This window comes from Blennius ocellaris (assembly GCF_963422515.1).
Source record: "Blennius ocellaris genome assembly, chromosome: 13".
Lineage (NCBI taxonomy): Eukaryota > Metazoa > Chordata > Actinopteri > Blenniiformes > Blenniidae > Blennius > Blennius ocellaris.
In genome coordinates this window covers 17,917,927-17,938,560 of record NC_137662.1, presented here as the reverse complement: position 1 = coordinate 17,938,560, position 20,634 = coordinate 17,917,927, and the positions used below count along the sequence as shown (strand labels likewise).

The 20,634-nt window shown below is 39.1% G+C and overlaps 1 protein-coding gene across 1 annotated transcript; it reads left to right on the top strand.

The window, feature by feature from the left end:
- Window positions 1-9,752: 9,752 nt before the first annotated feature.
- bfsp1 (beaded filament structural protein 1) lies at window positions 9,753-19,320 on the top strand (the record flags this gene model as incomplete). The annotated part of the gene is made up of 8 exons (XM_080507107.1): window positions 9,753-10,126; window positions 11,238-11,298; window positions 11,663-11,758; window positions 13,362-13,454; window positions 14,823-14,936; window positions 16,562-16,782; window positions 18,102-18,193; window positions 18,350-19,320. 8 exons carry the CDS (start codon window positions 9,753-9,755, stop codon window positions 19,318-19,320), a joined length of 2,022 nt encoding a protein of 673 aa, XP_080363233.1.
- Between the last annotated feature and the right edge of the window lie 1,314 nt (window positions 19,321-20,634).

The following is a 20,634-nucleotide window of genomic DNA, read 5'->3' as shown; positions in this document are numbered from 1 at the left end:
TTTAAAGCACACACAGTCACACCAGTTAAGCAATATTTGTTTGAGACACACAAACCGATCCAACAATTTAGGTTGAAGACGGCGATGGCTTTTGGTACGTGACACCAGAGATCTCTTCCCCAACTGAGCCGTTTATGCGATGACCGTGCGTTGAATTAGTCGATTCTTCTTTGGAGGAGAAAAAGCATCCTCACCTGGAACACAAAGTTCTCCTGTAAGCATTGCTCTAAAAGGAGCACGACAAATTACATGATCTCAGTTCTCCTTGAGCTATCCGAGTGACGTTTCTGCATCTTCTGATGAAAGCTGGATGAGTGATCCTTGTAATTTATTAGGACCTTGTCACATTACAACAAGTCAGCTTCAGACTGGGCACAGCCTGGTGACAGTCCATGTAATTTGTTGCAAAAGTGGTCATTTAAACACATCCCCTGGCAAGCACATGAGGTAAGCAACATTATAATGGAAAACCTATTAGAAGCAAAAGAACAATTTATTTTAATTACACCAAATTTGTAATAGCACTTTTGCACCACACTATTAACCTAATTGAAACACAGTGCACATTATAAGGTGAAGAGGACAGACACAAATTACACGGAGCTTATTGTGCAAACATTAGAGGACATGACTTGGTTTAATGTGATTTACTGTGCATATGTCGATGGAGCCCACTGCTATTATGTGATAAATAGTAATACATTCAAACATTTGTACAATTACATTGTCCCAACTGACTTTAGAATTTCTCTTAAACAAAAGTTTCAATTAAAAACAGGGTACATAATCCGTTTTTTCTTGTTAATTTTTAATAAACTCTTTCTGCCGATGTCACGCAGCAAGTATAGAGGAATAACATTTAAGAGACTTACTTGCAGTCGTTGGAGGTTACGCCGCTTTCCAGTATAATTTCAAAAGAAAAATCTGGTTTGAGGTTAGACAGAGGTCTGGTGTGAACTGGCAATATCCATGGAGTAAAAGACAGGGGGTCGCTTCATCCATCCATCCATCCATCCAGCTCCCCGCACATTGAGCGCCTGTCTTCCGACGCGCTGTGCGCCCCTCCTCCTCCCGGAGCTCCGCGCGGGAGGAAAAGTTGCGTCTGTTTCTCCTCCGCCGCAAGTGATAAATCTAACGAGGAGGCGCGGAATCTGACGAGAAGCCACACGTCTTGCTGGAGGTGTGCGCGCGTGTGAGTTATCGGTGAAAGTTCACCAATCCTCCTGAATATTCAGACCAACAACGAGTTGGTGTTCCAAAAACTACATTCATCTCACACATGAAGAAGATACAAAGGAAATAAAAAATGTTTTAACCCCCCCCCCCCCCCCCCTTCCTATAAAGTAACATAATTAAATGGTGTGTTCACCCTGCAGCCTTGCATTTGTCATGGTTTACTGCGCCTCATATAACAGGTGAACGCTGCACCGAGTGCAAACAGTGTCATGGACCTTGAAATGACTGGCGCTCTCCCATTTCAACTATTTGATATACATGTGTGAAAATCTCTCTCCTGATCTGTTACCAAGTCAAATCACAGCTCGATGCCAATACTTATGGAAAAAAGATAATAAAAAATAAAATAAAAATGTAACGCTTATTTGGACCAGCTATTAAAAAGACATCAAGGAAAACCGTATTATTTCGTATTATTTAATAACAGATTTGTTCTCTTTCATGCTGAAATAATCAACATGCATAAAATACTCAGCCAAACATCAAAGTAAATGAATATTATAGTATATGCATACATAACTTGCATAATATAGAAAAATGGATTAGTTCCTCGTAAAGCAAGTATAAATAATTCAACAAGCATAAGTACACACTGTAGGTCGGTTATCTATGTAGTAAATCAATATTAATTAATCCGTGAGGTCAGTTTTAATGTGTAAAATACACAGTCATCATTATACAAGTGAAAAATGTATTTATACTGGATCTTTAATTTATGCTACCTTTCCTCTAATTTTCACTTTTGCTTTTAACAGGATACCACTTTTATATGTTTGATCAAATTTCATTTTTAAGACTGTGATTAAAGGATTAAGTTCCTCTCAGTGCCAGCCTGGGTAAAGACATTGCATGATTCTTTCAAAATATTTGTCAGGATTTCAAGTCAAAACGCATCTTTTTTGTGTTTTTTCAGAAAAGTTTTGCATTTGGACAGCGACATTGTGAAAGTGATATCTGATTATGCTAAACAGAAAAAAGTTGCATTTCCACAGAGACAGTTTTCCCGTTTTCATTTGAAATCATTGTTGTGTAAATGGACTGATGTAATGTAACAATAGATGCAAAGGATTAAAATCCTAAAAGCAGATTTCCATTTCTAAACTTATTTGTTTATATTAGGAAGTCCCACATTCACCAATGGGGTTAACTGAGATCCTTGGTGACATGAACGGCAGGCCTCCGTCTTTCCAAACCAAGATCTGTGATCAATTCAGTGTCTTTCCTAATATAATAATGCATTGGCTGATATTAAATGCTTCATTTGTTTCACATGCTCTCCCTGGTTAAAGTGTGCTCATGTTAAGTGGCCACGCAGTTCAGCAACAATTACAGCTTTCAATCTGTTTTGCCTTCAGCCAATACTCCTGTAATGTCTACCTTACTGTGATTTGGGTCAAATAAGGATGGGCAGTGACAGGAACTGACTAAATGGCTTCATTTTTTTTACAAGGAGCCTGACTAGGTGTTTCACTACGGGGTTATGAAACCCAAGACTCCTTGTACTTGACATCTTTGATTGTAGATATATTTTTTGTTCATTGGGGACAGATAAGAACAGCTAATATACACTAAATAGTCACGGCTTCCTATTTGAATGTGTGCTCTGAATTCGTTTTAGAGTGATGTCATCTTCTTGCAAATATTATATTTTCAAACAACATTTTGGATGCCGCTTGTAGAGCGGAAATTGTTAGATGTATTTGTTCACGAGAACAGATTCATTTCAAACATATCAGCAGAGTTCATTAAAACTTTCATACAGGGTGTAAAAACAAGGTTCATGCTAATTTCACACTTGAAAAATCATATAGAAAACTCCACTTGGGCTCCTCTGAATTTATCCTTTGGATACCAAAAGCATAAAGGAGAGCTATATTATATTCTCCCCCTGGATCAACTTGTGTAACATGGTAGAATAGAGTATTCAGACCTGGGGGGTGGGGTATTTCAAAAAGAGTGGCTCAAAAAGAAATAACATTCTCGTAGTTTGCTTTTCTTTGTGCAGTGAGGCTTTGTACTTCCAGAGGAATACAGCCAAATGGTTTCCAATTGCATCAATGGCAGCATGTCTGTCCTTCATTGGCTTCATATCTTATTGAAAAGTCTCTTCTGAAGTCATTTCATATTTCTATAGCTTTGTGCCGATAAGTGCTAACCCATTTAAGCCTGTATGCACCTTCAGATAGTGGGATTTTCTTAATTTCAAAGATAAAACCTAGGCTATATCTAATTATGTCCTGTACTGTTAAATTTAAGGAGTGACTCAGGGGACATTACTTTGGCAGTCCTGAATCACCTCTTAAAAGCCAATTGACAGCACACAGGTTCTGTTTTCTTTGTCTTACAGTTTCTGTTTTTGTGACGAATCTCTGTTCTTTTCAGAAATCTTGACTTCTAACACTTGTGTCCTCACACTGCGCTCTTTGCCCTAATTATGTCCAACTGTGCCTTGTTAATCACTCCTCCTTCTTGCACATAGGTTGTGGGTTTGCTACGTGTTTGTTTTGTTCATTTCATCAAGCATGTGTCAGGTCTCTGTGTCTGTCCCTGTGTGTCTCACCTCATGTTTCCTATTAACCAATGACCTTCTCCCAATGTGTGCTCCCATGAGTTCCACCTAATGTCCACCCCTTTCCAGTGTATTTACGGCCATGTTTACACGTACTTGACTAGCTGAATGAAAAAAAAAAAAAAAAAAAACCTGTGATATTTCTTTCTGTTTGGGCTGCACATTTACACATAAACCAGCTATGACTCACCACAAACAATGATTCCTGGAAACTCTGTGTCTCTGTTTAAATCTAAAGGCAGGGAGGCATATATGTATGTCACAATTCCTGACAGCAGCTTTTTCTTCCAGGATTCTGATTGGCTATCATGGAGTCATGATTATTGCTACACTGCCTCCTACAGGTTTGGCATGCTCATAGCAGTTCTGAACCATGCAGCTGTATATGTGGGTCAGTGTAAATGAAGATTTTTTTTTTTTTTTAAAGTAGAGAGGGAAATATCCGTTTAAAAAAAAAACCACTTTGTATGTGTAAATGTGGTCTCAGCCTCCTGTTCTCTGTTGTCTGTGTCAGGTCATTTCATCAACCTGTTAGCCGTTTGAGTTTTGGACTTTGCAGTTTTGGAATTTTGATTTCCCTGGACTTTTATTTCTTCAGTAAACTCAGTTTTTGTACCACCTGGCGAGTCTGCGTTTGGGTCCACCTGAAATCCCTGACAGCGTGTAGGTATTAATTCTTGGAAGTTATTGACGTCTTAATCTCCTGTTGTGGTTTCAGTGTATTTCTTTGCCTTTTCACTCTTGACTGACTGAAACCATTGGACAGCATTTAATAAACATCTTTCTCTGCATTTTACATCCCACAACTCTTTTCACACCCACTTTAGATTAGAATTTTTTGTTTTGCTTCTGGTGTGTTTACTTATTTGTTTTTTTTGGGTTTTTTTTTTTTTTTTAATTGAGGGGTCTGTGGCCTGGAGGATGTAGCTATGTGCTTGGGAAAGGAAATTCAGGGTTTTAAGCCAAAGTGGGTTGTATGAGGAAGAGCATCTCATGTCAAATGTATGGATTATGATCTGATATGATGAGCTCAGAAGGAAGCAATCAAAAGACAATTCTATTTTTTTTCCCCATATTTTTCCAGATACACTTTCTTATGTTTCTTATTTTTTATTTTTTTGCTGCTCTTATTATTTGTCTCCTTGAATCTTCTGGAGCTTAACCTTCCTCTTGTGTGCTTTCTGTTACCATCTCTTATGTTAACAGCTCAGTTTTGACCCGTGTCTTGAATCAGAATATACATCATCCAGCTTATTCAATAATCATAAAAAGGTTGGTCTTAATATTTTTTTGATGCTCCCTTGGCCTTTCTTTACAGCATAGCCCTGGTTTTCAACATTTAAAAAATGTCAAATGAACCTCAATTTAATTATATAAGTAAAGTAGAGGTTGTTATGCTACCTGGCTATTACAGAGTGGTATTAGAAGGCATTTCCTGAATGTTTCTCCAATTGTTTTTTTTTTAACATTCTCACATTATTATCTATAATAACATCTGGATATTGCATAAAGATTTGCTTATCTAATTAAGCATTTCACCATCACTATATTCTAGACCTTGTATTAAATTGTAGGATGTCAGGTAATCTTTGATTTTGAATGCTATCATTTCACCTGACTGTAAATTGAAAATAAATAAATAAAGAAAAACATTGCTAGATATTCATGATTTTTTTTCAGCCACTGATTGCAAAGTGGCTTGAAGAAGGTAATCAGTAACCGGCATTTGTATGAACAGCTATGCTGATAACCATAAACTATTTCATCATTTAATATGGAAGAAGCATGATTTCGTTAAATGATTCATTTGTCCCTGAGTAGCTTGAATGGCTGGCTGATAAACTGCAGCATGAGAACTAATTTGTACTAATTGTACTGAAGCATCTCTACTGTATGTCTAATTATGAAGATCATGAATTCAATCTAACAGGTTGTATTTTTGTGTGTAGGATCAATGTATCGGCATAGCTGTGATAAACCATCTTTCTGTGGCCAACCATCTCACACACATCAGACACCACAGCAGATTACTTTTGAGGATCAATTTCTTATTGTGTTGGAAAGCCAGTGCTGCTGTTTTTACATTACCTCTGACAATCATCTGTCAATAGCCGTGAGATGGCTTTTTTGTGTTTCTCAGATGGTAGTGCGGCAGGGTTTCGGGACTCAAGAGTGTATTTTACATATAATGATGCAGAACTCAAGGCAAAAGTGTTAACGTGGACAACTCCTCAAGTCATCTGTAATGGACAAAAGAGGAGAAAGAAACATTTCTTTTCCAGAAATTGAGCACAACCACCATCCGTCTCCTCAAGAGATGAAAGCATTGTCTCTGCTTGTTCCTTTGGCTTTTTATTTCTTTTTATTGCCCTCTAAATAGTAGCTACTTGCTCAGCCTTGCTCGCATCTGTCACTGCAGCCCAGGAGGCCCGACCAACAGGATAAACACTGCACTTTCATTTCCAGCAATGGACAGCTCTCTAATCTCACCCAGCCTGCAAATTTACGGCGCATCGTAACCAGAGAATATAGACGGAGGAGATGGCAGTATTTTTCTGACGTTCTTTACCCAACCGTGGAAAACATGCACAAGACCTTTTTATCCATAGCCTCTGCAATAAGGCAGACAGATGAGGAAGTAGTTTATTGGTAAGTGTTATTTGTGGGGCAAACGATGAAATCCATACATGTGTCTGGGATTTAGGTCTGAATAGATCTGATTTGTTTAAGTTGGCTCTGCTGATGAGCAAAAAAACAAGAGAATTGTGAGTTGGTGTTTTTCCCAAACATGAATATTCTCAATCCCCGTCTCTTTATTGCTTTCAGTGTGTGTTTACCTTGTTTATTCCGTTCCTATTTTGCAAGAAGTTACTCATTGTATTGTTGTGGTGTGTCTGTCTGTGTAGAGCATAATAGAAGAGTGGTTTAGTTTGCTTATGGGTACTTCTGTCACCATGTAAATTACAGAAGAAGAGAAAGACAAGCTCTCACTAAAGTTCAGCAGCCGTGTGTACAATGGAGGTGCCCTTTAGAACTGGTATGTAGATAGTATTTGGGTCATTTTAAAAAAAGGCAAAATATTGACAATATAGTCAAAATACAATGTGAAAAATAAAATGGAAACGTCTCCTCTCTCTAATAATCCTCTGTACACCTCCTCCAAGCTTGTGGAACCATATATGCTGATCCCGTCGGAGCTCTGATGGTCATGCACCCGCTGAGAAGACTGAGAACCCACTGGGGTATAGCTGGGGGAAAAAAAGAATAAACAAAACTGCGTCTTTAAAATGAACTCAACCCATTTCAAAAGTGATTTTGTTATGCCCAGGAATCGAACCCAGGCCTCATGTGCAGTAGGCAAAAATTCTGAAGAAGCAGTCACATGTTCTGGTTATTGTGATCTCAAAAGGTTGACTTTATTCTCGACATTTTGATTGTGATTCTAATGAGTAGCCCTAATATTCTCCCATACACGTTTCAAGGATTTATATCACTCACACGTGGCCATTTTCTACACATCGCGGACTTATAAAGGCATGTGCACATCGGATAAATGTCTCAGCATTGTGAAATCAATGTATTGTGTTGCTCTCATGTGGTCACATTGAATGATTTGAAATTATTCGGGAAATGTTGTGATTGATAAAGTTTGCAAGTTGCGCACCTGTGGCGTATGCGATGCAGATCCCTGCCCTAACCCAAACCCTAACCCCACATTCCAGAAAATCAGACACAAAGTCTCCTTGGAGAGCTAGAGGTTGGAAGAAAGACTCGGCACAGAATCTGTATTGAATACCTAATAGAGGGAAAAACCTTGAATGGGATTTTATAGCTTTATTTTACATGTGTGATGATACCAGGATAATACATTTTTTAGTGTGTTAAGAAACAGACGTTTTAAAGTAACGTGTTTTAATACTACTGTTTTAATACTGACTGTAAAGCACAAGAAATGCTCTCTGTGAGACATTTACTTTTGTTGTAGAGGAAATATACTGGAACTATTCTCCAGATCCACGTGCCTAAAACTATTAGCTTTAGCGTCAGCCAACGGTTTTGTCTTAATCTTTACATTTTACCTTTTGTTTAATCATGAACTAACTCAGTCCTCCTAATAGCAACACCAGCAGCAGAAAACAATATTATAAATTAATGTCTCACCTTTAAAAGAGTCGTTTGTTGCTTTTCAAAAGAAGCTGCGAGGCCATGTTCTGCATGACTCAGACCACACTTTAATACAATTTCAAAGAGATTGAAATAATGTGTGCTCCACCATTTGAATTCCAGTCAACTGAAGTAACTTCAGCTTAACTCCATCAGTAAAATAGTTGTCCCACTGACCCCCACAGTCCAGCCCAGCTTCTGTGTCACAGCAACAATACAATATTATTCAACACATTATTGAAACATTTCGATTAGCAATCACTCATTCCATTGCTTTTTAAAACGATGACCAATAATTGTCAAATAATACTTTTCAGTAACTTGCAGAACACTGGTTATTGTTGTTCTAACTCACAAGACTGTAGAAATCCCTCGGGACAAAATGTTGAATGAAATGGGCATTAAAATGTCAGTGCTGCATGTTGTTGAGTACCAATGTAAGCCAGCAAGCTACTTTCAGAAGGACTGATTTATTTGTATTTCTCTTGAAATGCAGTAACTGCAAGCAGCAAGTTTGTGACCAAGAATAAGAACGATGCAGTGGCTTTATAGGTTGACTTGACAATAGAATAGATAAATTCAAACTTTGTCTACTGTTTGCTGAAGTTAACATCCAGGTGGAATTTCCTCTGGAAATCTTTAGTCTAAGTTATTTGAAAATGATTAGCCCTAATTATTATAGAATATTAAAATATAGCGATACCTTAATACATGTGAACATTCAAGGAGAATGTCCATTCATTTCCATTCACAACATAGCTGCGCAATTATGTTGACCAGGCTTTTCTCCAGTGGATCTGTTTTCATAGTGCAGCACATGTCTGACCTTGAGCTTTGGGCTTTTCTGGGGCCAAAACATGCTGAAGTGCTGAATGTAAAGCCAGTTGACATGTGTTTCGTTCAGCTGCTTTTACAGACGGCTTGCTAGATCTGTCCAGAGAGAACACTGACTGACCTTGTGCCAGCGCACGTAAAGAGTAAACACTTTTGTCATGTCCTCATTTATCCACTGTTTTGTTTCTCATCACTGCTGATTGACCAAATAATATTCAGAGGAAAGAAATTGCAGTTTCAGGTTGTGAGCTCCTATCAAAGCCCAGACATGTGTCGTTCAAAGTCTGATAATAAAGCTTAAAAGGGACTTAAGGATTCACAGGTTGAGTAGCCTATCTTATTTTTTATGGCAGTCACTTCAGATTTGTAAAATTGTATATTAATTTATCTTTCCTTAATTGGAATCAATAGATGACAAGGAAATACTTTTCATGCACAAAAACATATTTTTTACCCACCTGTGAATAAAATGTAACATTTTGTTTTCCTTTATTCCGCCAACACTTTCTGGCAGGTACTGTCACCACAAACTGTGCTGCAGGAAATTTCACCAGTGTCCCATGGTCAGCCAACATCCAATCTGCCATATCAAACAGGGATCTAGAAATCAGCTGACTAAGAACCAAAATAATAGTGTGTGACAACCCAGGGCTTTCGTGGCCAGGCATTTGTTTGTTTTTGTGGTTTTGCTTTGTCATCAACAGTGTGGCTGCTCTAATCTCCAGCACAATAGCAACAATAAACTGGAAGGCCCCAGGCTCACAGAATGTGTGGCGACAACCGGGGTGAGGTTTTGGAGGCTATTTCGCTTCCAGCCAGTGCTGTGCCGCGTCTAGTCTAGCATGAGACAGCCAAGGGTGAGCACCCAAGTTTTCACACAATAAAGGTGCTGAAGGGGAGCAAGTACTCCGGGGATAACACCCACCCAGGGGGACAGAAGCGTACCATCATGTTCAAGACCAGTTACCTGCGCGAGGTGCGCAAGGAAAAGTATGAGCGGTCAGATGTCTTTGACGAGGAAGCTGAAGACTCCGAAACCTCTGCAGGCATCTCAGCCATCCAGGGCTGGGAGAACCTCCAGGAGCTCAACAGTCGCTTCGCCCGATACATCAACAGGGCACGAGTCCTGGAGCAGCGTAACGCCGTGTTCCGCAAGCAGCTGGAGACGCTGCAGCGGATGGAGGAGGCCAGCGGCCTCGAGGAGGCCTTCACAGAGCAGATTGAGGTCAACCGGCAGCGAATTCGAGAGCTGTTCTCTGACCGTGCCAAACTGGAGCGAGAGCTGAAGGAGGCCTGCCGCATGCTGGACGAATTCACCAACAAGTAAGGGCTGTGTTGAGGTGGTGAGGTGGCCTTTTTTCAAGGAATGCCACAAAAAAGTAAAAAACTGCATATACTGATTTGATGACGATGGTACTTCTCAGGGAATACTGAGAAAATAAAATGAGGTTGTCAGAAGTAGAGTCAATCTGAAGCCATTATTATGCTATGTTTTGGTAATCATGAGAACATAAATACATTATAACCTCCCTGAAATACACATGGATTAGTGAATCACTTGACATCTACATAATGCGAATTAACAGTAGGTTAAATAGTGAATTGGGTCAAAACAGCAATGTGGTGGTTTGCGATTTTCCTTTGGAGTCTGTATGTTCTGCCTGTGATTGTGAAGTTTCTACTCTGACTTTATCCCTCAATCCAAAAAAATCATGCATGTGAGGTGAATTGGTGAGTCTAAATTGCTCAGAGCTCAAATGTGCTCAAATGGCAAACTGTCCAGGGTGGACCTCGACTTTCCCCTGAAGTTTCCCGCTCATTGTTTGAATTTAGTTACAAAAGCCGGCTCAATATGATAGAGATTGCAACGAAATGATTCTATGTTAAAGTACGCAGATTTAAAGAACAACGGCTTATATGACTGTGCACACTGATGAAAATCGAAAACAGCTTTTAGAAGATATACATACAAGTGTGCATATATGGTTTCTGAACATTTCTGGAAATGCCACAGATCACAAAATAGATATCTTAATTTACCCAAAGTTATTAGTGCTTTATAGACCATAATCCAGTTACCATTTACATGTATTGCACAGATTGGGATGGACTAATTTATGGCCAGTGTGCATGTCCAGGGGATATTTTCTTCAACATAAACGTGTGTTTTAACTGCGTCTATATGGGAAAGCTCTTGTAATCAGCTCTTTGCAGGTGGTCGCCTCACTACATTATTGATGAAGGAGTATTGACCAACCTGAGCCGAATCAGTTGTGGAGTGAGCTGATTTCATGGGCTGTAGTTTTGATTTATGGCAACACACACAGAGGAGCCCTGGGGAAAGACAAGAGGCTTTCGATCTGAAGGGGAAAAATAACATTACTTGCTTCTTTTGCTTTATATTAACACGTAATGAAGATGTTTTGTGTTCCAGATATAGAAGTGAGTGTGATTATCAAGAGCAGCTGCGCGGCACACTGGAGCACTTAAACAAGGTAGAGTATGGATGAATTCTTACCAAGACAGAAAACATATGATTATTCAATATTGTGATTGGCCACTATGTAAGCAGAGAAAAGTGTGTGACACAAAAGGTAGCAGGAACATATTTACAAATGTCGAGACATCCACAAAACGTTAACAATGATCCATGCTCTACATTTTATATTTGCTAAGATTTTGTAAGAGTGAATTTTCTGTTTTTATGATTGATTCATATAAATGATCCATGCAACAAGTGACAAATCATTCCACTGTATTGTTTTTATTTTGTGTCAGTTTCCGGAAACCTTTTATTCTATCTTTCACTGATGATTTATCCCTTCTATCCACAAACTCTTCTCTTGTTTTCTGTGACAGGATGCTGACAGTGCTCTACTGAGAAACCTGGAGTATCAGATCCAGTCCCAGTTCCTGCAGGATGACATTAGTTCCACCAGAGACCGACACAAAAAGGTCATTTGATAAACAACATGACTCGTACACGGCCACAACATCCACACGTAGAATCTGATAGTATTGACAAAATCTTTAGGTATAAATGTTTACCGGAGCTTTCTTTTGTTTGAAAATTTCAATGACAGAAATAAAATTCATGTAATATTGAGAAAAGTACCAAAAAACTGAAAAGTCTATAAATGCTTCAGCAACCAAGAAGTAAAAATAAAAAAATACGAAAATACTTTGTTGAAAATAAATTGAGATTAAAAACAGGCATCTTGTTCCATAATTAAACACATTTTAGACATCTTTGATATTCAGCAAAGCCCATTTTCATTGCCTATGAGTGGGCTTTGTAACCACCAAAGAAGCTGCTTTTCTGTATTAGAGCATTTTTGTGTTGTATTGAAGATAATAAATTAGCCAGAACAGCAATTGAAATTCATCCTCTACCTGATTTGCTGAATTTTTCAAACCACATCGGAAGTGAATGTAATGTAAAGATAATTACTGGGAGAGTGAGTTGCGCAAAGGGACAGTATTGCAGATTGCTTGTAAAATGTGTAATTATACAGCATTATTCTGTGAAAAGGCTCCAATAATATATGAATCAGCTTCTGTTCACAGGTGAGCAAGGTTGTGTTTATCAATGTCTGCAAATCCAGATGAATTGTTGGCAAAAAAACAAAAATGGATCTTTGAAGAAATAATACAACAATGGCATTGATGCCATTGTTGAAGATGTATTGACTCTTTATTCTTCACATGATTTTGAACACACTGCAATTATCATCATTTAATCAGTTCATTTAGTATCAACATTTTGGCAGACCCAGCCAGTTTCAAGCCTAATCCATGTCTCAAAAAGATATCAGTTCCTAGAACTTCAGATAACAGCGTGAGCTGCTTTTGTACATTTATGACCTGAGGCTACTGGTCCTCGACTGAAAAAGCCACAGACCTTGACGTTAGTGCCTAAGGATGTGTTCCCAGGCTTTTCTCAACCATTACTTCCCTGTGTTGCGGGTGAGGACAAAATTGTAGGTAAATGTGACACTGTTCATCACAGCTACTGACACATGAGCTGAGAGTGCAGAGTAAAAAAAAAAAGAATGAAATACACGCCTCTGTGTGGTAGAAATGACTGGAAGGTCCAATACAATGGCTGAAACACAACAAAGCGTGCCCTTCATGGACTATCTTCTCTGAGCAAATTCTTCTATTTCCTCAGCCAGTTCTTCTTTAATGATGAATGAGTCCATGACTCTGTAATATTGTGATAACATATCAAAGCGACATTGCTGTTACAGTTCTAAGTCAACAAAAATTGAGTTCTCTCACATTAATATTGGACTTGTGTTCGCAAGCATTGAAGAATCTCTCTGAAGAGAGCAAATAAGTGCTCTTTGTTAGAGTCTGACATCATGCAAATGGATTTGAGGAGACAGACTCTTTGCTGTGAGGAAATGCTTTTTACTACTTAGGATTTTTTGGGGGGATTAACTGAAAGACTGTTTCTTATTGAAAGGTTAACAGTGAGTTTAAGAGTGTAAAATGTACAAAGTGTATTGATGTTTGCTTGCTGATTTGTCTATTTTTATGTTCTGTCTCTACACAGAATCTTGCGGAGATCCAAACCTATGTGAACATTTTGCAGCAGATCAACCAGACGCTTCCTCTTGTTCCCAATGTGTCAGTAGGCATCTCCGAGGTGAGGTCACTAATGTTCTCACAGTGTGTGCATGTGTGTGTGTGTCGAGCTCCCTCGGGGGAAGGATGATGTTTGCCTGTGTGTCAGCCCCGGCTACGTGTCTGGGGTTGATGAGGTTACGACTCGTATTTCCAATTGGTTCGCTGGCTCCACGCCTCAGCCCAAGTGCTCGTGTTCATGTGTGTGGAGCACAAAACGAGAGTCAAATGTTCATTAAGACACCTTGTCAGAGTGGCAGTGTGAGAGTGTTTGGGCACATAATGAGACAAACACCAGGAAGAACTGTTGTGCATGCTGATTTCTGTATAACCGTGCTCCGTCATTGGCCCTTTGTGTAGCAGACTGGAGATTTATTTGTGTAAACATTTCTTGGAGGCAGAGCAGCTCTAAATGCTGAAATTATTTAATTGGTTGAGTTTAATCTCAGTGGGGAGTGACAGACAGCCACAGCTCAGCTGTGGTGTTGAGCTAAATCTTTTGAAGAAATTAAAAGCAAAAACAAGAATGAATTTTAGTGATGGATGATGAATAAAAAATTTTTTTTAAATAATAATTAGCTAAACAAGAGCCAAGTCTCCCATGCGGACCACCAGAGCTCCATAAATAGTTCCATCAGAATCATCTGAACCATCTGCTGTGGCCTCAAGAATCCAACACATAAGCTAATTTGTGACACGTTGTTACAATGTGACAGCGATTAAAATGAAAAATGTCAATCATTTTTAACGAGTATCGGACAGTCAATATTTAAAGGCTCGGGAGATACATTTCAGTGCATTTTTACCTTATTAAGCCAACATGGTTTTACTCTTTGAATAATAAATTCAACTGGAAGATTCTCACCGCTTAACAGGATGTGAACATGCTGGTATGACGAAATTATTGAAAACAATGTAAGACATTCCAAAGAAGGTACCCCACAAGGTGTATATTGCTATGCAAGTTGTCATACCCAAATACTTCTGTAGAAAACCATGAAACTGACCCTTTCCAGCAATATAACTTTATAAATTGAACACTGAAGATCTTGAAGTTATAAACCATATTGCGATAATATTTTATATTTCACAAAGTTTCTATCCAGTTTTCAACATAATTGGATGAGAAACGTATAGTTAGTACAAATCCCAATTATCGTACGTTGCACAGAAGTTGCCTGCTGTCAGTGAAAACTAACTCTAAAATGTACCGAGAGCCACAATTCTTTAGGATAAAGCACCAACCACATGAAACATGTAGCACTAATCAATGAATGGCTTATTTTAATCACTTGAGAGGCTGGTCTGCAGTGCGTCTGTGTGTGTATGTTGCAACCTCCATGCTATACAATAAACTGCAATTCTCAGTCAAGTATTTGTGTCCTCTCAGGAGCAGGAGAAGCTGCTGGCCCAAAGGAAAGTGCCCGGGCTGCAGAGCCAGCTGGAGGAGTATAAGAGCGCCCTCTGTCAGCTGCAAGCCCAGAAACAACGCCTCCGGACTGAGGTGAGTCACCATGTCAAGAGATAGGTTCATATTAATTACTGTTTTGCACTATTCACTTGTTGGTTGCAATACAGTCATAGAAATATCAACTTGTGTTTTTCCCAAGAAAAAAACAACAAAAAACATTCACTGGTATTACACTGATTTACATTATTGAATGGTTGTTTGTTTTTTGTTTTTTTTTAAATGCAAATACAGTCAGGCCCTTACTTATGAAATACAGCAACATCCCAAAACACAGGTTAGTCTCTTGAATGTAACCAAATAGAAAGAAAAAAAGATCATCATTCAGGGATTCAGGGTTGTATTGATACAAGATTGTTAAATTAACCATAATGGCTTAAAAGATGTAATAAATCATGGGTTGTGCTGGTTTTTTTTTTTGTTTTTTTGTTTTTACAAAATGTACATGAAAAACATACTAAAGAAAGCTACCTCAGATGAATTAATATTCTGTCTATTTCTAACCTATAAGCACATATAAGTGTGTCAAACATGAGGTATATACACCAGAACTGGAACGCTAAAAGCGACAGTCTGGGTCAGTCTGCAGTCTGACCATAGAAACTGTTCACTTCAAAACTTTAAAATGAGATCTGCAATTGATTTAGTTACTGGGTATTGTATGGCGAATACATACTTGAGCTGAGGGATGACTGAATTTTTCATTGCAGTAAAGTAGCAGAAGTTTGTAGAAACTTTCAGAGAGTTTGTCAAATAAAGCACAGATCCAACCAGTTACCGCAGCAATTTTAGAAGCAATTGAAACTCAAGCCATTTAAGTGGAAAGTATGAGCTCAAATCAAGGTTATTATGAATTTCATTGTATATTTCGCCAATGGAGACAATATTATCACGGACACAATTTGTTTAGGGTTTATGCCAAAATTGATTGTGCCAAATAGATTTTTCAGAATGTACTTGCATTTCTTTAGTCAAAGAAAGAAATATTTGGACTTTTGTTATTTATAGGTTATTATAATACTTTTTTTTTAATTAATCCAGCCAACCCAAGATCAAAATGCACTGCATGTAACTCCTGAACTCTAGAATAAACAGTTTGAGTCCGCCTTTGGCTTAATCAATTCAACTTCCACCTCCATAAAGTTCTGTCATAGCAGAGTATATAGTTGTGTTGTAGCTTGATACTGCAGATGGACCTCTCTCAAAGACTCTTGATTGAAATAGATGAAGCACCATCAACAATTGTATTTTAACAACTTCGGGGGACAAAGTATTAGAGAACAGTGTGCTCTGGAGATGCTGGAGGATAATGGGAGAAACGGGTCATACCAGGAAATGTACGGCTATAGGACGTTTTCCTTCACTTCTTTTTTGTCATGCCTATGGCCAGGTTGATGGGATACAACATATGGCTTTATGTAAAGAAAATGAAAGGGGTATAGTGTAACTTTACTCTGGTTAATGATTTACAAACTTTAATAGCCATTGATTTATTTCAATTTGTTCAAGGTGTACACCTTAAAATACCTCAAGTTAGTTCATCCAGGAATGTTCTGATAGTTCTCTGTCTCTATCTGCAGTATTTGAATTGATGACATGATTAGGTGTAGATAAGGCAAATTCATCCATTCATGAATCCTCTTCTTCTACTGTTCTTGTAGACTGCAATGTTGGAGCAATCCATCAAAAACACACAGGACAATTATGACGACGAGATTCAAATGTACAATGAACAAATTGAGTCCCTGCGGAAGGAGATTGAGGAAGCGGAGAGGTCCCTGGAAAAATTCACCAGTGAATGTCGCCACCTGGCCATGTACCAGACATCTCTTGAAAATGAGCTGGAGCGGTACAAGAGGATCATTGAGAACGAAGACAACAGGTAGGCAAGCTCTACGTGGTCGTCAACACACAAAGAAAAACAGTCTGACAGGCGCACAAGGTTTGACTGAAAATAAACCACTCAACTCAGTATTGATACAAGAAAATGGCACATTGATATATAAAATCTACATTGTCCAATTATTACTGGAATGCATTTCACAACTGATTTAAAGACTCAGCTCAAAGGCATTCAACTGTGATTTAGTGTTTTGTGACCTTAGTGCAGAAGCACTGCTCCTCTCTGCTGCATGTTTGAGCTGTTTCTCTTCACCAAGGATTTTGATTCAAAATGTAATAACTGTTATCAGGCTTCAGCAGACCTTGATGATGAACCATTGATCTGGAGCAGAGAGACATGCCACACATTCAGAGCATTTGTCTCCCAAGAACCTGTTTGGGAATTAAATAAATAATTGAAAGAATTGAACTTGTGAGACTCTGGGTGGCACTGTGGTACATTGGCAACAGATGCGAATTTGTCTGAGTGATTTTCTGACCAGGCTTCCATCTGCGTCTTCAAGTGCCCTGGACACCCAGAAAAAGAGTGATTATTTAGGAATAATAATAATAATAATAATAATAATAAGAATGATTATGATAATGATTATAATAATGTATTTTATTTTTAATGCACTTGACATTTAAACAATCTCAAAGTGCTACAGAAAAAATGTAAACAATTAAAAAGGTAGGTCAGGGAGAGAAAAAAACAGTACTTCGAGCTTAAGTTTCGCGGGGGGAGAAGCAGTGAACAGACAATGCCAGCGTCCTCTCGGGAAGTCCCCGGAAGGCATTCATGTGAAGAGTATCTGCAAATGCTTTCCCTCAACAGTCAGTGACTGAATAATCTTTGAAGCTCATCTTGCTGTGCAGTGATTAAAAAATGCACACATTTAAGTGATCACTGGAAATACAATCAGACTTTGTATTGGATTGACTAATGGAAATGTGCTTATTACCAAAATGCTCTTGGCAACAGATAGGGAGGGTACACCTGCTCTAAAGGACCTCCAGTCACAAGGTTCTTGTAAAACATAGCATCAGCCAGCAGATGGCACTTCATGATAACAAATGTTGTCCAGCATCGCTTCAGTGTTTTTCTTTTCTTGTAAGATTATCTATATTTTTGCTTTTCAAAGTCATCCAGTTTTGTTTTGTTTGTTTGTTTTTGTTTGTTTGTTTGTTGTTGTTGTTTTATGGGGGGGGGGGTGGAGAGTAAATTTAACTAATATCTTCATTGAACTCTTTCTTTGCAAAGAAATTCAGTTCATGTCTTGGATGTTGCGTGGTGACATTTCCTTGCTCTCTTTTATGCAGGTTGAATTCAGCAATAATTGGCACCCCCATTACCCTGTTTACCACTAATTACCGCTACACTCACACACCCACTGCAACAAGCAGGGGTAGAGGTAAGGGCACTGCAAGCACATCAACATCAATGTTTTCTCTGACGGAGCCTGTTACCAAGCCAGTAAATCGCCCCATTCAATGTCTTTACTGTTTGGCTCTTTGATTTTATAATATTCTAGCCTTGCGCATTACTTATCTAATGCCTTTGTTTCTAGATATCACCCAGGCAATTCAGGACATCACCAGCATCAAGCCCAGACAGAAGATACTGGCCAAGAAGGTCCTGAAAAAGAAGGAGCTCACCCCAAGAGATGTGATAGATAGTGGTCAAGAGGAAAGAGGTGGTGGAGCTGGAGCAGATGGTCAAGAGGATGACACAAAGGGGGTCCAGGCTGAGGAGGTCCAGGAGGAGAGGATAAAGAGAAAAGACCAGAGACCTCTTCTGTCCCCACAGGATGTCCCAGATGGAGCTCAGATTAGCAAAGCCTTTGACACTCTTTGTAACATTGTCAGAGACAGAATGAGGAAGTACAAAAAGCCTGAGCCCATTGCTGACTTCTACACCAAAGGCCGTTATGTTCTTGTCACTGGTGATGGTAGCTACCTAGATCCTTGCTTCTACACTTCCACACCATCAGCAGGTCGGATCTTTGTCACCATCAGAGATGGAATGACGTCTCCTTATGAGCCTTACAGACCTGACGTACCATCTCCCACACCCCCACAGCCCATTATTGACCCCAGACCTCCCAATCCAACGCTGCCCTCTAATGGAGGAGGAGGAAAGGACGATAAGGGAGGAAAAGGTAAGGATAATGGAGGTAAAGGTAAGAATAACAATGGCGATCCTCGCTCTCGTGCAAAAGATCCAAGTCCAGACCCCCCGGGCCCCAACCCCAAAGATCCCAACCCAGCTGTGGGTCCATCCAAAAAACCCAGGGATGACAATGGCCCCATTGGACCCACTCCGAAGCCTGCGCCTCGTGGTGCCAGCACCAGCTCCAGTTCAAGCTCCAGTACCAGCACCAGTTCCAGCAGCTACACCCCAGATGCTTTGACCTACGAAAAGGTGGAGGTGATGGAGTCTGTGGAGAAGTTCTCCAATGACCGCAAGGTTAAAGGTTATGAGGAAACGTCCATGGTGGTGGAGACCATGATTGAGAAGTCCAGCAAGAAGAAACACTGAAATTCCATCACCTGATGTTAAGAGCCATTCAGCTCTACCAGGTCCAGGGACGTCGTCCAGGTCCTCTAATACGAACACAATGCTGATGTTGAGATCAAAGTAAACAAAAACCTTCATTTTTGTCTCTTATGGAAGCCAGCAACACATAAAGACAGACTCCACATTCCTGCTCTGTTCGGTGCTCTTCCATTTGCTTGCAGTCTCTGGTCTTTTGTCCAGAAAACATTTTGCTGACTACAAAAGTGCTGCTGTTCTTGTTCAGCTTAAATCCATACCCGCACTGCAGGTCCTTTACTGTCTGAAAACTTGGGACAATGAAAAACAAAGCTGTATGCCACCGATAAAAATGTGAAAATTAAGAAAAAAAAAATTGTGCCACCCTTATGAACTCTCCCCTCTGAGCTGATTTGTTTAATTGGATGCAACTGCCTGCCCTCAGCACAATTTTGCTGTGTATTAATTTGCTTTGATATATTGATAAATAAAGAATTAAATAAAATTAATTGTTTTCTGGTTCTGTTTATTTCAAATAGATTGCTAAGCACCTTTGACAATTGTAACAATTGTGTGTGTGCATGTGTGCGTGTGCGTGCGTTCATGTAAAAAAAATTGTAATAGCATTGGTTCATTTCATATTCACACATAACCTTTTAAGATGTACATGATGTCATCATTGGGTATTTACCAGAAAAAAAAATGTAATGTAATGTGTGTTCTTTCACACTGTCCCTCAGTGTGAGGAAGTCCTCTTGTAAGAACTGCAACACCTCCAGGAAACTCATTCATTCACAATCTCATCTGGATTCATCATGAGTCCAGGGTTTGTTGGGAGATGAGAATGGTAGCATGAAAAGGATGAAGGTGAATCGAACTGCCCTTCTCTTCATTTATATTCTACACTCACTTTGTTCAAACTGGGACTGCAGCAGCTGGAACCTGTCCCAGCTGACACCGGGAAAAGGATACAGAGCATGCTGGACAGGTATTCCATCTATCACATGAATGAAAATGGTGTTCAACTGCCCAGACAATCTCACTTACAGCTCATCTAGACACACCAGTTCACCTAACAAGCCTGGCTGTGGATGTTGGGTGGAAGTAACAAATTAAAATCAAATGTTATTTTTACTCATGTGAATGTAATTTGGTAGGGTTTTAATATACGTTGACATTCATTGTTGTTTTACATTTTTATAACAAAACAAATTGCTGTATTATATTTTTGTATCGTTTTATAAGTCTTCATATACTGAGAAATGTGCATCAAGCACTTATTTACTAAGGAGCTAAATCAAGCAAAATGCTTGCTCTTGA